The sequence below is a fragment of the Meles meles genome, chromosome 4 (genome assembly GCF_922984935.1).
Source record: "Meles meles chromosome 4, mMelMel3.1 paternal haplotype, whole genome shotgun sequence".
In the NCBI taxonomy this organism is placed as follows: Eukaryota; Metazoa; Chordata; class Mammalia; order Carnivora; family Mustelidae; genus Meles; species Meles meles.
Window position 1 is genome coordinate 152,499,382 of NC_060069.1, and position 14,640 is coordinate 152,514,021.

The 14,640-nt window shown below is 54.4% G+C and overlaps 1 protein-coding gene across 1 annotated transcript; it reads right to left on the bottom strand.

The window, feature by feature from the left end:
* Positions 1 to 2,241: 2,241 nt before the first annotated feature.
* Positions 2,242 to 12,720, bottom strand: CFAP298 (cilia and flagella associated protein 298). The gene is made up of 7 exons (XM_046002764.1): positions 12,432 to 12,720; positions 9,933 to 10,100; positions 8,325 to 8,392; positions 4,743 to 4,901; positions 3,591 to 3,722; positions 2,859 to 2,954; positions 2,242 to 2,565 (listed from the first exon to the last, which is right to left on the bottom strand). Exons 1-7 carry the CDS (start codon positions 12,568 to 12,570, stop codon positions 2,455 to 2,457), a joined length of 873 nt encoding a protein of 290 aa, XP_045858720.1. The 5' UTR covers positions 12,571 to 12,720; the 3' UTR covers positions 2,242 to 2,454.
* Positions 12,721 to 14,640: the final 1,920 nt, after the last annotated feature.

Consider the following 14,640-nt stretch of genomic DNA (forward strand, 5'->3'; position numbering starts at 1 on the left):
CATGAAATAATCACGTGAGAACACAGGTTCCGTGAAAGAACAAAACTACGGGCCCAGACTAGCGCCGCACAGACAATAGGCACTTCGTTTCCTTTTGATAGCGATCCAAAGATGGGTTAAAAAAACAAGAAGGTAGCAAGATCATGTTCATAGGCTGGTCTGTAACCTCCCGTGGGCCCAGGTGCCTTGGCGATGAAGGGATTCCTGAGCAAGTCCGGGGGATGGCTCCTTGGCTCCACCCCCATGAGCGATGGGACCAAGGACTCAGGTCGCTGCCGCAGACCCCCACCAGCCTCCTCAGCGGGTGATGCGCAGGGAGTTCAGCTACAGCCACACGGTGGGCATAGCGCGGGCACCAGTGACCGCCAGCCCCCTTTCCTCAGGGGCGGCTGCGAAGGGGCAGCTTTGAGCAGAGAAAGCCTGGGGGTCCTGAAGCAGAAAAGGGCAGAGGACTGTTCTTTTTACGTGAGCATCCAGTACAGAGGTGGAGTGTGACGTAGAAATCTAGTGATTTTTTTAAGATTTTATTTTTTTTTTTAATTATTTATTCGACAGAGAGAGAGAGAGGGAGAACAAGCAGGGAGAGCAGCAGAGGGAGAAGGAGAAGCAGGCTCTCGGCTGTGCAGGGAGCCCAGTGCGGGGCTTGATCCCAGGACCCCGGGATCATGACCCCAGCCAAAGGCAGATGCTTAACCGACTGAGCCACCCAGTTGTCCCAAATCTGGTGATTTCTATACCCAAAAGTGAGCGACCCTCTGGCTCCTAACTTCGATTTATGGAAAGCCACAGAGTAACTCTCGTGGCCACTAGAGCATTTATACCCATCGAGTCAGTAAGAGTTCCGAAGGAAACAGAAACAGTTGTTCTTAAAAAGCCCTTCTGTGACTGTGTGGCTGAGGACACTGTTTGCAAGTCTGGCTCGGATGCGACGCACAGAACTATACGTCGTCAAAGGCAGGCCGCTCCTCGAATAAAATCATGGGATCTTACCGCAGACTTCACATCAAGCACGAACACTCTTGATGGAAACATTTAAAATTATAATCCAAAAGGAAAACAGATGCAGATTTGATTTTACAAGATCTGTCAATCAAGCAGAAGCGTAAGGGGGCCCTGGAGACGCGTGGGGGGGCTGCAGCCCGCTCTAGGGAACAGCAGGAAGCCGGGGAACCTGCTGGGGGCGGAGGTGGGCATCCGCTCCGCGAAACTGGAGATGGTGGGAAGTAGGAGGCGAGGAGCAGAGGCTGAAGGTTTTGGGAGAAAAACCTGCGTGGAATGTTCGAGGTCCTTTCTGCACTCGAGAGGCCAGGCTCTGTCGAGGATGGAGTCCTCCCCTGGGGGAGGGGCAGCGTCTTGGCAAACCTTGCTGCTGGAGGTGGGCGGAGGGGCAGAGCGCACGCACCCCCACCCCCTTGCCGCCAGAGCTCCATCCCCCATGGCGGCTACAGGGGGAGGCGGAGGTCCGGGGGCAGGGAGGGCCCGGGCAGGGCGAGCCCCTCACTCCGCTCTACCTCAGGGCCAGCCGCAGGTCCCCCAGCCAGGGGACGGCACTGCACGGACCGAAGGCCAAGCAGGGCTGCCCAGGCAGTCCGGGAGAGGAGCGGCGCTCAGGTGCCAGGGTCTGTGGGGTGAGGGGACGGGCTTTCAAACCCAAGCTGTCCTAGAAGACCGGTCAGGATGGCGGGGGTCCCCGAGCCCGACGCCGTCGTCAGCCTCGGGGGCAGCCTAGCACCCGGAGAGCCGCAGGCTGAGCCCGCAGGGGACAACCGTGTGTTACCAGCGCCCGCATTCGTTTCCAGGAGAGCCCAGACATGACAGGACTGGCTCCGTTGCAGGCTAGCCGGGCTTGCGAGCCGCTTCCAACACGGGCGTGGCCTGCACGCCGAGAAAGCAAGGCCAGGCAGGCGGCGGCGAGGAGGCGGACTTTACCTGGGAGGCAGGGGTCACCGATGCCGCGGATGGTGCGTGCGTGGGGGGCTGCGGTTCCCCCGCCTCCCGGAGGGCGGGGAGCGGCGGGCGGCCTCTAGCGGCCTCTAGCGGCCAAGCTGCGCGGCGCACGCTGCGCGCAAGCTCCGGGGAGCACGGGCTCTCCATTTCCTCCCGACCTCTGCCGCGGTGAGAACAGAAAACAAAGAAATCCGGAAGAAACAAATGTCTGTCATTCATTCCATCTTTAGTGCTCAGTCAAAGAAAAATTTCAGATATTAAATACTGTTTTGAAATAAAAATAATTTAGGCCGATTCTTTTGAGGATGTATTTATTAAGTTCTAAGACCCTGAATAATTTTTCTTTTAAACATTCGAACGGAAAGAAAAGCTAGGAAAACTAGAAATTCAACATCTTCCACAGAGGGCTGCAGGCACCCCCATATTACTATTATTCTTTTAAATGTGTATTATTTGCGTAATGAAAGGCGAGCTAGTACTTCCGACAGCGCCGGTGGCCAGCGAACTTCATCTCGGCCTCCACTTGATGTCTTTTACTCCGTGGAAATGTCTCTTCAAAGCGGTGTTATCTGCCCACGGAGAATTTAAGCAGGAGTCGTCATCATTTTCTTCCAATTTCTGGAAATAAACATGTTTTACTCAGGAAGGCATTTCTGGAAAGTGTTTTGCAACATCAACAGACCGAAGGAAGAACCCGTGTCCGAACTCCCACTCCCCGCCTCCCCAGGAGGACGCTTCCGGACTCGGATGCAGGTGGACGCCCCGCAGGGTCCCGCGGCCCAGGAGCGGTGGGAGCTCCAGCAAGGCCCCCTCCCCACATCCTACAGAGCTCGCCACTCCCCAGAACTGCCGGTGCACTGGTGAACGCCCCTGGCGCCAGCTCTCCGGAAAACCTTCTGTGGACCCGCTACCTTGAGCTCCTCTTGTCTTCTGTGATAGTACAGCATCAGCTGTTTCTGCTCCTCACTGCTGATCACTGGTTCCCGGGCTGGAGCGCCTTGTCCCCTCTGAAAGACGCGGGGGGAGCAGACTGGACGACAGCCTCCTTTGCCCACAGCTACGCAGGTGACCCATTCTGATCACCACAGGAAGGCCTGGACTCCAGCAGCCCCTCGCCCGGGGCCCCCATGGGGGCCCGAGACCAGAGGCCAGGCAGTGCCATCTGTCATGCCATTCCCCCGTCAGCCACTGCAGGTCCAGTGTTTCCCCCAAGTCACAGAGCACGCGACCCGAGCACCTTGTGGACACACAGCTCTACGCTACCTACACCCGTATAGGCTTCTGACACATCCTCCTCGTTTAGAGCAGCAGTACTTGGAAAACCGGAAATCCGTGCTCTAGGCTGTATTTTTCATTTCAAGAAACATTTTTAGTTACTTGTAGCCCATTTCTAAAGTTGAAATCAACATGGCATATCCAGCGCCCCTCCCCCACATTACAACAAACTCCAGATGGTGTCAATCAATCCGTCCACATACCCTCCCAGGTTTTGCTGGTGCATAGAGGGGACAGTTTTCCTTTAAGCCTGGACCACTGGCATTAAAGTATTGGCAGCAAGGAGTTAGGTCAGGTTTATTCTAAATTTTTATCAGCTGGAAAATAATTAACAAAAACTGGTGACATGTTAAAGCAAAAGTACTTACTTGCTGAATCTTGACGATGATTTTGGTTTTTTCATTTTTGCCTACGTAGTCGGAAAGCTTCTTTGTTCTTCTCAGCTCCTTGGCCGCCCACCACAGTTGTGCCTCTGATTCTTCGATGACACTCAGTCCTGCCTGGGGCCACGGTAAGAACCAGCAATAAAGTTTGCTGGGACACGGCCCCCAGTGTGTGATCCCACCCCGGTGCGTGGAGCCTGGCAGGTGCCCACGCCCCCCACCAGTGTGGGGCAGGTTCAGTGTGGGGCCACGCTCCATCTCCTCTCCCCCCAACAGGAGGAAACCAAACCCTCCAACAAGTCAAAGACCTTGCTCATTTTTTGTGTGTGTGTCGTGACACAAAGACAGAGAGAGACAGGGAGATAGAATCCCAAGCAGGCTCCATGTGGAGCCTGACCCAGGGCTCGATCTCATGACACTGAGGATCGTGACCTGAGCCAAAATCAAGATTCGGACACTTAACCAACAGCGTCAGCCAGGCGCTCCGGCCTTGCTAACTTGAATGCCTTCCCTGTTAGTTTTAATTCATGCCCCGACTCAGTTAACTTCTTGCTCTGGGAAGCAGAGAGCGTCTGATCTCATCTGCACCCTTCTCTAAAAGGTCCTTCTCAGACGGAATTGCAGGACCCTGCCAGCAAAGAACACTGGGATCCTGCTGGGTTTTACATACAGGCATAATGAGGCTGTCTGTTTGCTTCCGCACAGCCCACCGACTGAAGATGGCTCAGAGCCACACATGCTGCCCAACGGGGCAAGGAATCAGGGAGAAAAACAAGGGAAAATGGAACATAAAGGCAGGAAAATAACATGAAGCGAAAGATAAGGCTAGAATGCAAAATGCCATGCAAAGGGACCAATACATTTTGGGTAGAAACAGGGACAAACTGGGTTTCTGGCTTCCCAGTGGCCAAAGAAAAGGGGAACGTTTTCAGTTCCTCCTAATGGGCAGCCTCACACCCTTCGCGCCTGCCCTCACCCGGAAGCACTACCTTCGGGGTCCCTCTCTCAGCTCAGGACTTTGCCCCGAAGCTCGGGAAGCACGGGGCCAACCCACGTATGGAGCAAAACACTAGGTCCAGAGGCGGAGGGTCAAATCCGACATGACCCCCCCTTAAAGAATGCCCCCGAGCTGCATACCTGGGTTCCAGACAGATCTTCCTTATTTTCAAACTCCGTCCGGATGGGATCGTAGGGCGGCAGCCCCATGGGATAAACAATCATCACGGCCCCTCGAAGCTGGTCCAAGGCGTCTTTCACCATCTCCATGGTAACGCAGACTCCAGCCTCCACCTGTTTCTGAAAAGGCCAAGGACAGACATCACTATTTACAACGGGGCTAATCCATCCCGAGTTCTCACACAAGACTCTCGCCAGCTGCTGCCAGAGCAACAGAAAGGACCCAAACAGGGGCGCCTGGTGGCTCAGTAGGTTAAGCCTCTGCCTTCAGCTCAGGTCGTGATCCCAGGGTTCTAGGATCAAGCCCCACATCGGGCTCTCTGCTCAGCAGGGAGCCTGCTTCCCCCTCTCTCTCTGCCTGCTTGTGATCTCTGTCTGTCAAATAAATAATAAATAAATAAATAAATAAATATAAATAAAATAATATAAATAAAATAAATCAAAATAAATTTAAAAAAAAAAAAGGACCCGAACAGCGCTTGCTACCAAAGCCACTATGTCTACTCCTGGGGCGTCTGTGCATCGGCCCCCCCCACCCCCATGGAAGGCAGAGCATTAGCGGGGCTGAGGACACTCGGCAGCACCCACCACGGGGATCAGACAACACCTGGGGTGGGGGGTGGGAGGTGGCCCAGGTGGGTGACAAGATGGAGACGGAAACAGGGAGGAGCGCAGAGATTGGAGTGATACCCGGAGGAGTACATCTCTTTGTCCTGGTCCTAGCACAGCACTTCAAAATCCCCAGGAATTTCCTGAGCGGTAGGAATGTCTGCTGTTATTCATGAGCCCCTCTGGACTGCACCCGAGTTTATGCTAACGATGTGGCCCACGTGGGACCTAATGTCAGGGAAAGGGCTGGCCACCCCAGGGAGACCAAACTGGGATTAGAGGGTTGGAACTTCCAGACCCAACTCCCATCATCACCCCCAGGGCGAGGCAGGGGGCTGAAGAGGAGTTAAATCATGTGGCCAATCATCTAATCATTCATACTCAAGAAATTCTGGGTAGACGTCCACTGTGGGGGAAGGAAACAGAAGCGGGGTCCAGAGCACCTCGGCTTCAGGAAGGTTCCGGGGAGGGAAAGGCAGACGACAAGGTGCTGAGACGGTGAAGCTGCAGAGAACTGATTTCCTGGGAGGGAAAGAGGCCTGAGGGCCATAGCAGGGTAGACACAGCCCATGGGAGGGGAGAGACTGGGCATTACCCCCGTCTTGGGTTTCCAGAAGGGGGATCCAGACAAGCTGCAGTGGGGGTTGTAGCAGAAATGTGAGAGCCCGGGGGATGGGAGACATGGGTTGTCCCGACTCTGCAGGGAAGGATGAGGGAGGAACAGAGGACCTGCGGGAGGGACCGAGAAGCGAGGGCTCCTGCCCCACAGCCCTGAGTCTCCGCCAGGCAGAAAGCGAAGCTGCCCACGGAGAGGGAGAGGGGACAGGACACAGGCCAGTCGGGAGTCTCAGAGCCCGGGGTCTGCTGCCCGTGGAGAGCTGGCCGGGGCCCAAGTGGGCGAGGAGGTAAGGAAATTTGGGCTCGGGGGGCCCCACGGCAGGACAGGGGCCAAGGGGCAGGGCAGGACGGAAGGTCCTGCACTAAGGGGGGGGACACATGGCAGCTCACATCTGAGCTGGGACCATTCTGGGTAACCGCGTTACACTGTCACCGAGTGGGAGATGCGTAAGATGGGAGGAGATCCTCGCTTCTGAGGAAACCCAGGCGTCCTGTGGCATGGACACCCAGGTCCCAGAGAGCGGTGAGGGGGACCGGTGGGATGTGCGGCCTGAGGGAGGAAGGCGGACGGTCCGCTGGGCGCCCAGACTGAAACTCTCCAAAGCTAGCTTCTCCTCTGTGAAACGGAGGGGACAGTCCTGCCTCACCTACTCCCGGGGCTCATGGATTGTTTCCTGCCCCACATCCCCATTAACCACATCAGGCCTTCCTGTGAGACACATGCCCGAGGAACGGTGAGGAGAGCGCTCAGATACGGTCCCATGAGGGAAGGCTTCTGCTGGGAGCGTGTCACCCGCGCCACCAATGCTAACGGGCGGGGTGCCAGAGTCAGATTCTGTAAAAGCTCCTCCAAAGGCCAAGGGCAGTGAACCCTGGCCAGGGAACATGGAAGGTGACAAGCAACTTCCGTGTGACCAACCTCCTGCCACGGGACTCGAACCCTCCCCCGTGTGGTGTTCGGACCCACAGGGCTAACTGCCCCCACAGGGCAGCGTCTGGTGAGGAGACAGTGACATGCGTACTGCAGGTCTGGTGGCAGTGTGGAGAGGGCCCTGGGCGAGAAGTTGGGCCTGCCGCTCGGGGCCTCTGCAACCGGGGCCAGTCCCTGCAGCAGAGGACCGGGAGCCCGCGGACGCTCTCCGTAAGCCGGGAGAGAACTACGTAAACTCATGCACGGGCAGAGGAAACAGGAGCCAAGCGCCCAGAACACAGTGTGGGGAGGGAAGGATGCAGGGCCATGCCCAGGTGACTGTTTTCCTAACTCGTCCTGACAGGTGCTAGTTTGGCTAGGTGTTAACTGTTATTATCATTAGCAATACTTAAAAAAAAAAAAATTCTGGGGTCAAATGCATTTTGCAAACGTGGGACTGAACCAAAGCCTTTCTTGTAGGACTTCACAGAGCCTTGGCTATATTAACAGGCACAGAAGGGTAGTCTTTCCTGAAACACTAAAAAAGGATGAGTTAGGGGCGCCTGGGTGGCTCAGTGGGTTAAAGCCTCTGCCTTCGGCTCAGGTCATGATCCCAGGGTCCTGGGATGGAGCCCAGCATCAGGCTCTCTGCTCAGTGGGGAGCCTGCTTCCCTCTCTCTCTCTGCCTGCCTCTCTGCCTCCTTGTGATCTCTGTCAAATAAATAAATAAAATCTTAAAAAAAAAAAAAAAAAAAAGGATGAGTTAGGAGCTTGCAGAATCTGGGACACAGGGGTTCAGAAGCAGCGGTTTTGCCCAGCGACTCAAACCCCGACCCCCAAACTGTGAACTTCAGCTGAGAAGGCCTGGGCGGGGTGGGGGTGGGGGGTGGAGCAAGGACCACTGCCAACACAGGAATAGCACGACTGATGGAAAACCCAACTCCTTCAACAGCCTGAAGTCCTCCCCCTCCAGATTCGCCGTATCTGCCGACAGGAGGATGCCGGCTTCTCCGTCCAGCAGAGTTTTTGTATTGTCACGACCACCACAGAAAAGTAACTCCTATCCGCACGTACTAGGTTAATCAAATATCCAGAGGGCTAATGCAGGGCCACAGCGTTTCTGTTTCACTTTGCTAAGCTCCAGAAGCATCCCGCAGGCACCGGCTCCCGGTTGTCCTACACACGCCGCCCTTCACTCAGCGTCTGCCTTCTGCCCAGCGCAAACCGGGAGGACACTGTCACCTTTACGAAAAGGAAAAGCGAGGGGCCACCCCCAGCATGCTGCTCTCCCTTGACTCTGGGAGGCTAACAAAGAAGAAAAAGCCCATCCGCCGAGAACCCTGGAAGCCAGACATGGAGCTGGTATTTCAAACAACAGGCTTTTGGGCCGCATTTCCAAAGCTAACCTTCGATATTATCGCTTTGGCCTCTTCTACAGTCTTCTTTAAAACTTGCTTCATTTTCTCATTTGGAGCTATGAAAATAAAACAGGGAAGAGGGAGAGAGATGGCCATCTTTAAAACTGTTCTCCCACGTCCTAACCCCTCTCCTGGCTGGGTCGGGGGGCTGGGAGAGGAGAGAAGGACCCGCACGGAACTCGGGCCAGGGACATGGGAAGGTTGGCTGTGAGAAGTCACATAAGACTCTCTAAAGCTTAACTTAATGAGGAAAAGTAGGGATTAGACAATGAAAATGCTAGGGGCGCCTGGGTGGCTCAGTGGGTTAAAGCCTCTGCCTTCGGCTCGGGTCATGATCCCAGGGTCCTTGGATCGAGCCCCACATTGGGCTCTCTGGTCAGCAGAGAGCCTGCTTCCTCCTCTCTCTCGCAAAAAAAAAAAAAAAAAAAAAAAAAAGAAAGAAAAGAAAATGCTAGGTGCATAAAGCTGTGTTAGAACAGAAAGGGCTGGGGCGCCTGGGTGGCTCAGTGGGTTAAGCCACTGCCTTCGGCTCAGGTCATGATCCCAGGGTCCTGGGATCGAGCCCCGCATCGGGCTCTCTGTTCAGCGGGGAGCCTGCTTCCCTTCCTCTCTCTCTGCCTGCTTCTCTGCCTACTTGTGATCTCTGTCTGTCAAATGAATAAATAAAAAATCTTAAAAAAAAAAAAAAAAAAAAAAAAACAGAAAGGGCTAATTTAAGACAATGCCAGTTGAAAGACCAATCATGAACCATGAACCGGTTCTTATGAAATACTATTTTTCTCATTGGTGCAGTTCCTTCTAAAAAGCAAAGAATCTCTCCAAACTGACCATGAGTCTATGCACGAAAAGATATAGAAGACAGTCAGCCATTTTCCAGGCTAAAACCCAATGGAGATAATACTAAAACTTCCTATTATCTTTAATATTTTTTTTATAAAATTTTTTGAGCCTATAAAGTCCTCATAAGGATACTTTTGTATTTCTTTTGCCCCTAACAGTGTTTTAGGGACACAGCGAAGTCAGGTGTAATGGAGCTTTTCCTGCAAGTTAAAAGGGACAAGCTCTCTGAATGGGTTAGCATCTTTTCTCCTTGAAATTCCACCCGATTGCGCATTCGCTACAGGGGGACACTTTCCGAATGCTCTGACATGCTCTGAGCTGCAGGCTCTAGGCCACGAGGAGGCACGCCCTCCATGAGAACAGAGACCCGTGGGCCGACACTGATTTCCTTCTTTCTTACGGAATCTCAGTACCTGCATAGCAGAACAGAACCTTCGATGCTTTGCAAACATTCCCCTGCAAACGATGAGGTTGAACCATATGAAACTGCCAATTTTCACCATCTGTTACCTACAAATACGGCAGCTTCAGGTGGTTCAGCTCCCAGATTTCAGGGCAGCAACATCGTAGGCAGAAACAGCAGCCGATGCGTCCGCTCGCTGCCCAGCTCACTCCGATCTGCCCCACAAGGACTGAGGTGTGCAATGCAGCATTTCATCGGTTTGTACAGAAAGCTGAGGCCCATGTTTTCATGGGAAGAGCCTCTCGCTTGCTGCTGTACTCAGGCGTGCGCACAGAAGACACAAGCTGGATTACCTTGCCCATTCCTTCGGCCAATGTCATCCTTTTTAAATACCGAGCCCCCACTGGGTACACACTTCTCGCCCCATTCGTCCCTCAACTTCAGTTCTTCAATCTGGTCGTCGGTCAGTCCTTGCATGTTGGGAGGGAGAAATATGCCATGTTCTGCTAATTCTTCCATTTCTTCAAAATAAGAGAGAGTTAGACAATATGTATCACGATCACCATTACACTTTCTACCCACACTGAAATGTAAGCTCCCTAGAGCTTAGGGATCTTGCCCGTCGGGTCCCTATTTTATTCACCGAACACTTAGATGCCACTTGCTTTGTGCCAGTCCTGCCCTTGACCTTTGACAAATGGTCATGGACATGGCCTACGCCAACAGCAGCACGGAGAATTTAGGGGCTCACCGTGGTCACCAGCAGCAGCGCTGGGCTTCCCTGCTCCGACTCTCGGCCATGCTGTACTTCCTGGCCCTCAGGAGGCACAAATTCAAATTCATCGACACTCTGAACACATATCCACAGGAGGCGTTACAATTTCCAAGTGTGCTCACATGGATTATTTAATTTCGCCTTGTGAGGCAGGTCAGAGAAGCAACATCCTCATCTTCCCTAATGTACAGCTCTAGCATCTGAGGCTTTCATGGCCTTGCGATTTTAAATACACGCTTCATAAATATTTAGGTAACCGATCAGTGGGGAGGATGTGAGGCAATGCACACCCCTCCAAAGGGACAAAGATGGGAGGAGACTGGTTTTCTAGTATCACGCTCACTATTCAAAAGCATGGCTTTATATATTTTCTATCCCACATATATTTACTCTGAATAATCCACATTTTAGCCTTGCAAAATTGCTTGCCCTTCCTTCCTTCCTCTAGGAAAGTACACACATCTAGGTCTTCCCACAGCACTGTAGGAAGGCACTAGCGGCCCGTAATAACACGACACTACAAAACAAAGGCTGTAACTTCATGGGGCCTTTGTTGACTCTCTCCCCACCAGACTCAAAATATCTGGGGTCAGGGGCTGGTCTCAGTCATCCTTGTCTCTCACAAGCATAGCACCTGGGCCAGCCTGGATCACAGTTCAGTGGGGGCTGGAGAACACACGAATGAGTCACTAACGTGACTATTAACATCTGGCACCACGTTTTCAACTGATAATTTTATAGAAAATGAAACTGGAAGTCCCTTTTCTCCCCAAGTGCTTTAATTAAAACAAACAAGCAAAAAAATGTAATACTGACCTTGTTTCGAAATCAGTAAGTTTTACGAAGAAACTTTATGTCCGTCTCATAAAGGTAGAAACCATAACCCTTAAGGAGTTCTCCATGGCACAAAAATCACATATTATAGTTACAGAAACACTCGGTAACATTCTGGACCACATCTGGAGTATGCTCATGTCCTAACGTGGTAGCTACTAGCTGCACGGGACTCTTTACATTTACATTGAAATGAAATAAAATTAGGGGCATCTGGGTGGCTGGGTCCGTTGGGCATCTGCCTTCCGCTCAGGTCATGATCCCAGGAGCCTGGGATCAGCTCCAGATTGGGCTTCCTGCTCAGTGGGGAGTCTGCTTCTCCCTCTCCCTCCGCCCCTCCCCCTGCTCATCTGCTCATGCGCGCTCTCCCTCTCTCTCTCTCCTTCAGATAAATAAAATATTTTTTAAATTATATATGTAATTAGAAACACAGATCCTGGGTCGTGTTCCACTAGTGGGTGCCTTACTGGACACACAAATAGGGAACACGTCCCTCCGGGCAAAAAGTCCCCGGACAGTGCCGCTCTAGGTCACTGACATAAGTGACCAAACGCCGTAATATGAGAAGAAGGCTCGTGTTTCCTGGCGAAGGGCAGGAACACCAAGACCCTCAGCCGGTCTTCCCACCCCCGAGGCACCGTCGTAAGTCAGGTGCTTACCCCCTTGAAATGCATTCACCTTTTATTTATTTTAAAGTAGGCTCCACGCCCAGTGTGGAGCCCAAGTGCGGGGCTTGAACTTAGAACCCAGAGATCAAGACCTGAGTTGAGATCCAGTGGGACGCTTAACCGAGACACCCAGGCTCCCCCGAATTCCCCTTCTGAAAAGGGCCGGGGGCCGTCCCGCCTCTCCCACGCACCACTGCACCGCACCTGCTCCGCTGCCCAGAGTGGCGCGCCCGCGGGTCATTCTTTCCCCGGGCCTATTTCACTCCCGGCCCCGCGGCGCCGCGACCAGCACCGGGCCTCGCCCGCCCGCCGGTGCCGGCGTCTGCGCTCGCTCCGCTGGCTCTTCAGGCATCGCCGGGGAGCCCCGGTGCCCCCTCCAAGCGCGCCAGCCGCGCGTCTTTGCAAATCTTAGCAACCTGCTGCCCCCCACCCCCAAGTCCAGCCGGCCGGAGCAAGTCTCGCGGCTCCCGCCGCACTTCCCCATCCCAGAGGACCCGTTCCTCCACCCCTCCCGGGCCCGCCCCGGCTCGGGCTCTACGGTCCGGGCCGCAGACTCGCGCGCCGCCGGGCCTCACCTGAGCAGACGCGCTGCACCTTGAGCCGCGCGTTGTAGACCCGGGCCACCCGCACCGTGAGTTCCTCCAGCTCCGTGCTCCCCGGCGCCTGAAGCAGGAACTGGCTCTCGTCGCCCCGTTTCACGTGCAGAAGAACCATGGCGGCCGCGGAGACCCCGCCGAGGCGGCGAGGAGGCCCGGGAGGCGCGGCCCGCCTTAACCCGCCGGCGAGCGGCGACCACGCACTAACGGCTGCTAGGAGACGGAACTCGCGGCTCGGGCTCCCGCGGTACAGGGACCGGGGTGGGGAGGGCACTCGCTCCCGGAAGTGGCTGTTGCCAGGAGCAACAAAGAAACACACGGGCCTCGGCTCCAGTCGGAAACGTAAGGTGGTTAAGCCGCAGTGCGCGAGTCCAGGCAACGTGTTCCCGGAAGCAGGTGCTGCGGGGCAACGATCCACGCAGTCGCGGAAGGCCGCGGTCCAGGCCGGGGAACTAGCCGAGCCCCGCTCCCGGAAGTGCCTGTTGTCTGGGCGACCGCCTCACACAACCCAAGCCGCCGGAGGGGGACGCGGAACGCCCCACGACTCGCCTGGACCCGGGGTTCCACCCAGGGAGATGGGTGGTGGGAGGAGGCTGCTAGGTCGGGACTGGGTCGGGTGGTGAGCAGGTCCAGGACTGGAGCCGCGCAGCAGGAGCCCACCGCCTCTCCGAGTCTCAGCGGCGTTTCTGCCGCCCACGGTCACCACTTCCGGAAGTTCAGTCCGCCGTTTCCGGTCTGGAGAAGTTCCGGGCGGTGCGCGCATGTTCCTGGGTCTGAGCGTCGCGGGGCGGGCTGATTCGGAGTCGGGTGTCCGGGGAGGCTCAAGCGCCTGCCGCCGGAGCGACTGTCCCCAAACTGTCCAGCGACCCACCGCCCAACAGATGCTGACTGAACAGGCGCCGTTTCTTCCGGGCGTCCTGACGCCGCGGCGAGTCCAGGGTCACCGGCGCGGTGAGCTTACATCCCAGTGAGAGGACAGAGACAAAGCACGGGGACAGGCCACGTTCAGACAGAAGTTCTAAAGAGAACCAAATAGGGCGATTGGCCTTTTAGACTGGATGGCCAAGGAGTGCCTTGCGGGGAGGGTGACATTTGCCCCGAGAACAAGGTGCCACCGACGCTAAGATAGCGCGAGGCCTCGACCCGTTCCCGCCTGCGGCCGTCGCCCAGTACAAGTTAATTGAACGTTGCTACTCTGCGATCCTGAAACTTCGGCTCTCGCCGCGGCAGCTTCATCCCGGGGGTTCGGGGCCGAGCGCATGGTGTGTGCCTGCGGGCCTGGAAATGCCCAAAGCCAAGGCAGGGCCTCCTAATGAAGAAGGTTAGACTGATCCGGGGCAGGGTGTGGAGCCCAGGGAGCAGATGTTTTTCATCTCCACTCTTGGGGCGGGAGCACCAGACCCTGGAACGGGCAGAACCGGTCAGAGCGGCACATGTCTCTCTCCCCAGAAGGGGAAGGGGGCCTCCTGCGTTCTCGGAGCCCCTCCCCGCTGGCCATAAGTTCATCCTTCCTTTATCCTGAATACATTGTGTTCATGGAGCCAACTACTGCTTAAAGCTTGGTCGATGTTGCCTTGTGAGAAGCGTTTATCCACAGACTCCCGTATTACAGGGTCTCTGGGTATGATTTTTAATATTAGAAGTGTGCAAAACTCATGGGCCGGCCTCCCGCTTTTGCTTAAATATGTAGTTGGTTAATCATTTGGTAGATCTGCCAAATCTCCACAGATCAGGCCCTTGAAGTAACTTTAATCTTTGTCAGCACTGATTTTTGCCTTTGTAGCCCTGCTAAACTTTGTTCTTTTGTTATATTCCTTTCAGTGGTTTCTTGGTTTTTTTTTTTTTTTTTTTTTTTTCCTGCTCATATAGGCCATGTCTCAATTTTGTGTGTAGTTTTTTTCTCAGTGTGTTTTCGGTGGTCATAAATTGTTTCAAAATCTCGTCTTGCCACCAGGAAGTGTGTTCTGAATTTTCAGACAAAACGTGGGATCTGTGTGCTCCTGTGCAGTTGGGCAACTTTCCTCTGAATATTTTAGGTACTGTTGCCTTTCTAGGGTGAAGGGTGTCTTGGACCATTTGTATCTAATGAAGCAATCCATTAGTGATGACTGCTGAGGGCTAGGTAATTAATAGGTCATTCATGAGTGCTGCTAGATACCAGGCAGCCAGAGAAGAAAAGAACACATTT

What these genes read in the sequence shown, in the direction of transcription:
- CFAP298 (XM_046002764.1), bottom strand. Translation starts at nt 12,570, where the DNA reads ATGGTTCTTCTGCACGTGAAACGGGGCGACGAGAGCCAGTTCCTGCTT. An exon ending in AAGATCTGTCTGGAACCCAG is followed by an intron (nt 3,723 to 4,742) that starts GTATGCAGCTCG and finishes CCGTGGCCCCAG; the next exon opens with GCAGGACTGAGTGTCATCGA. An exon ending in TCATCGTCAAGATTCAGCAA is followed by an intron (nt 2,955 to 3,590) that starts GTAAGTACTTTT and finishes CGCGTCTTTCAG; the next exon opens with AGGGGACAAGGCGCTCCAGC.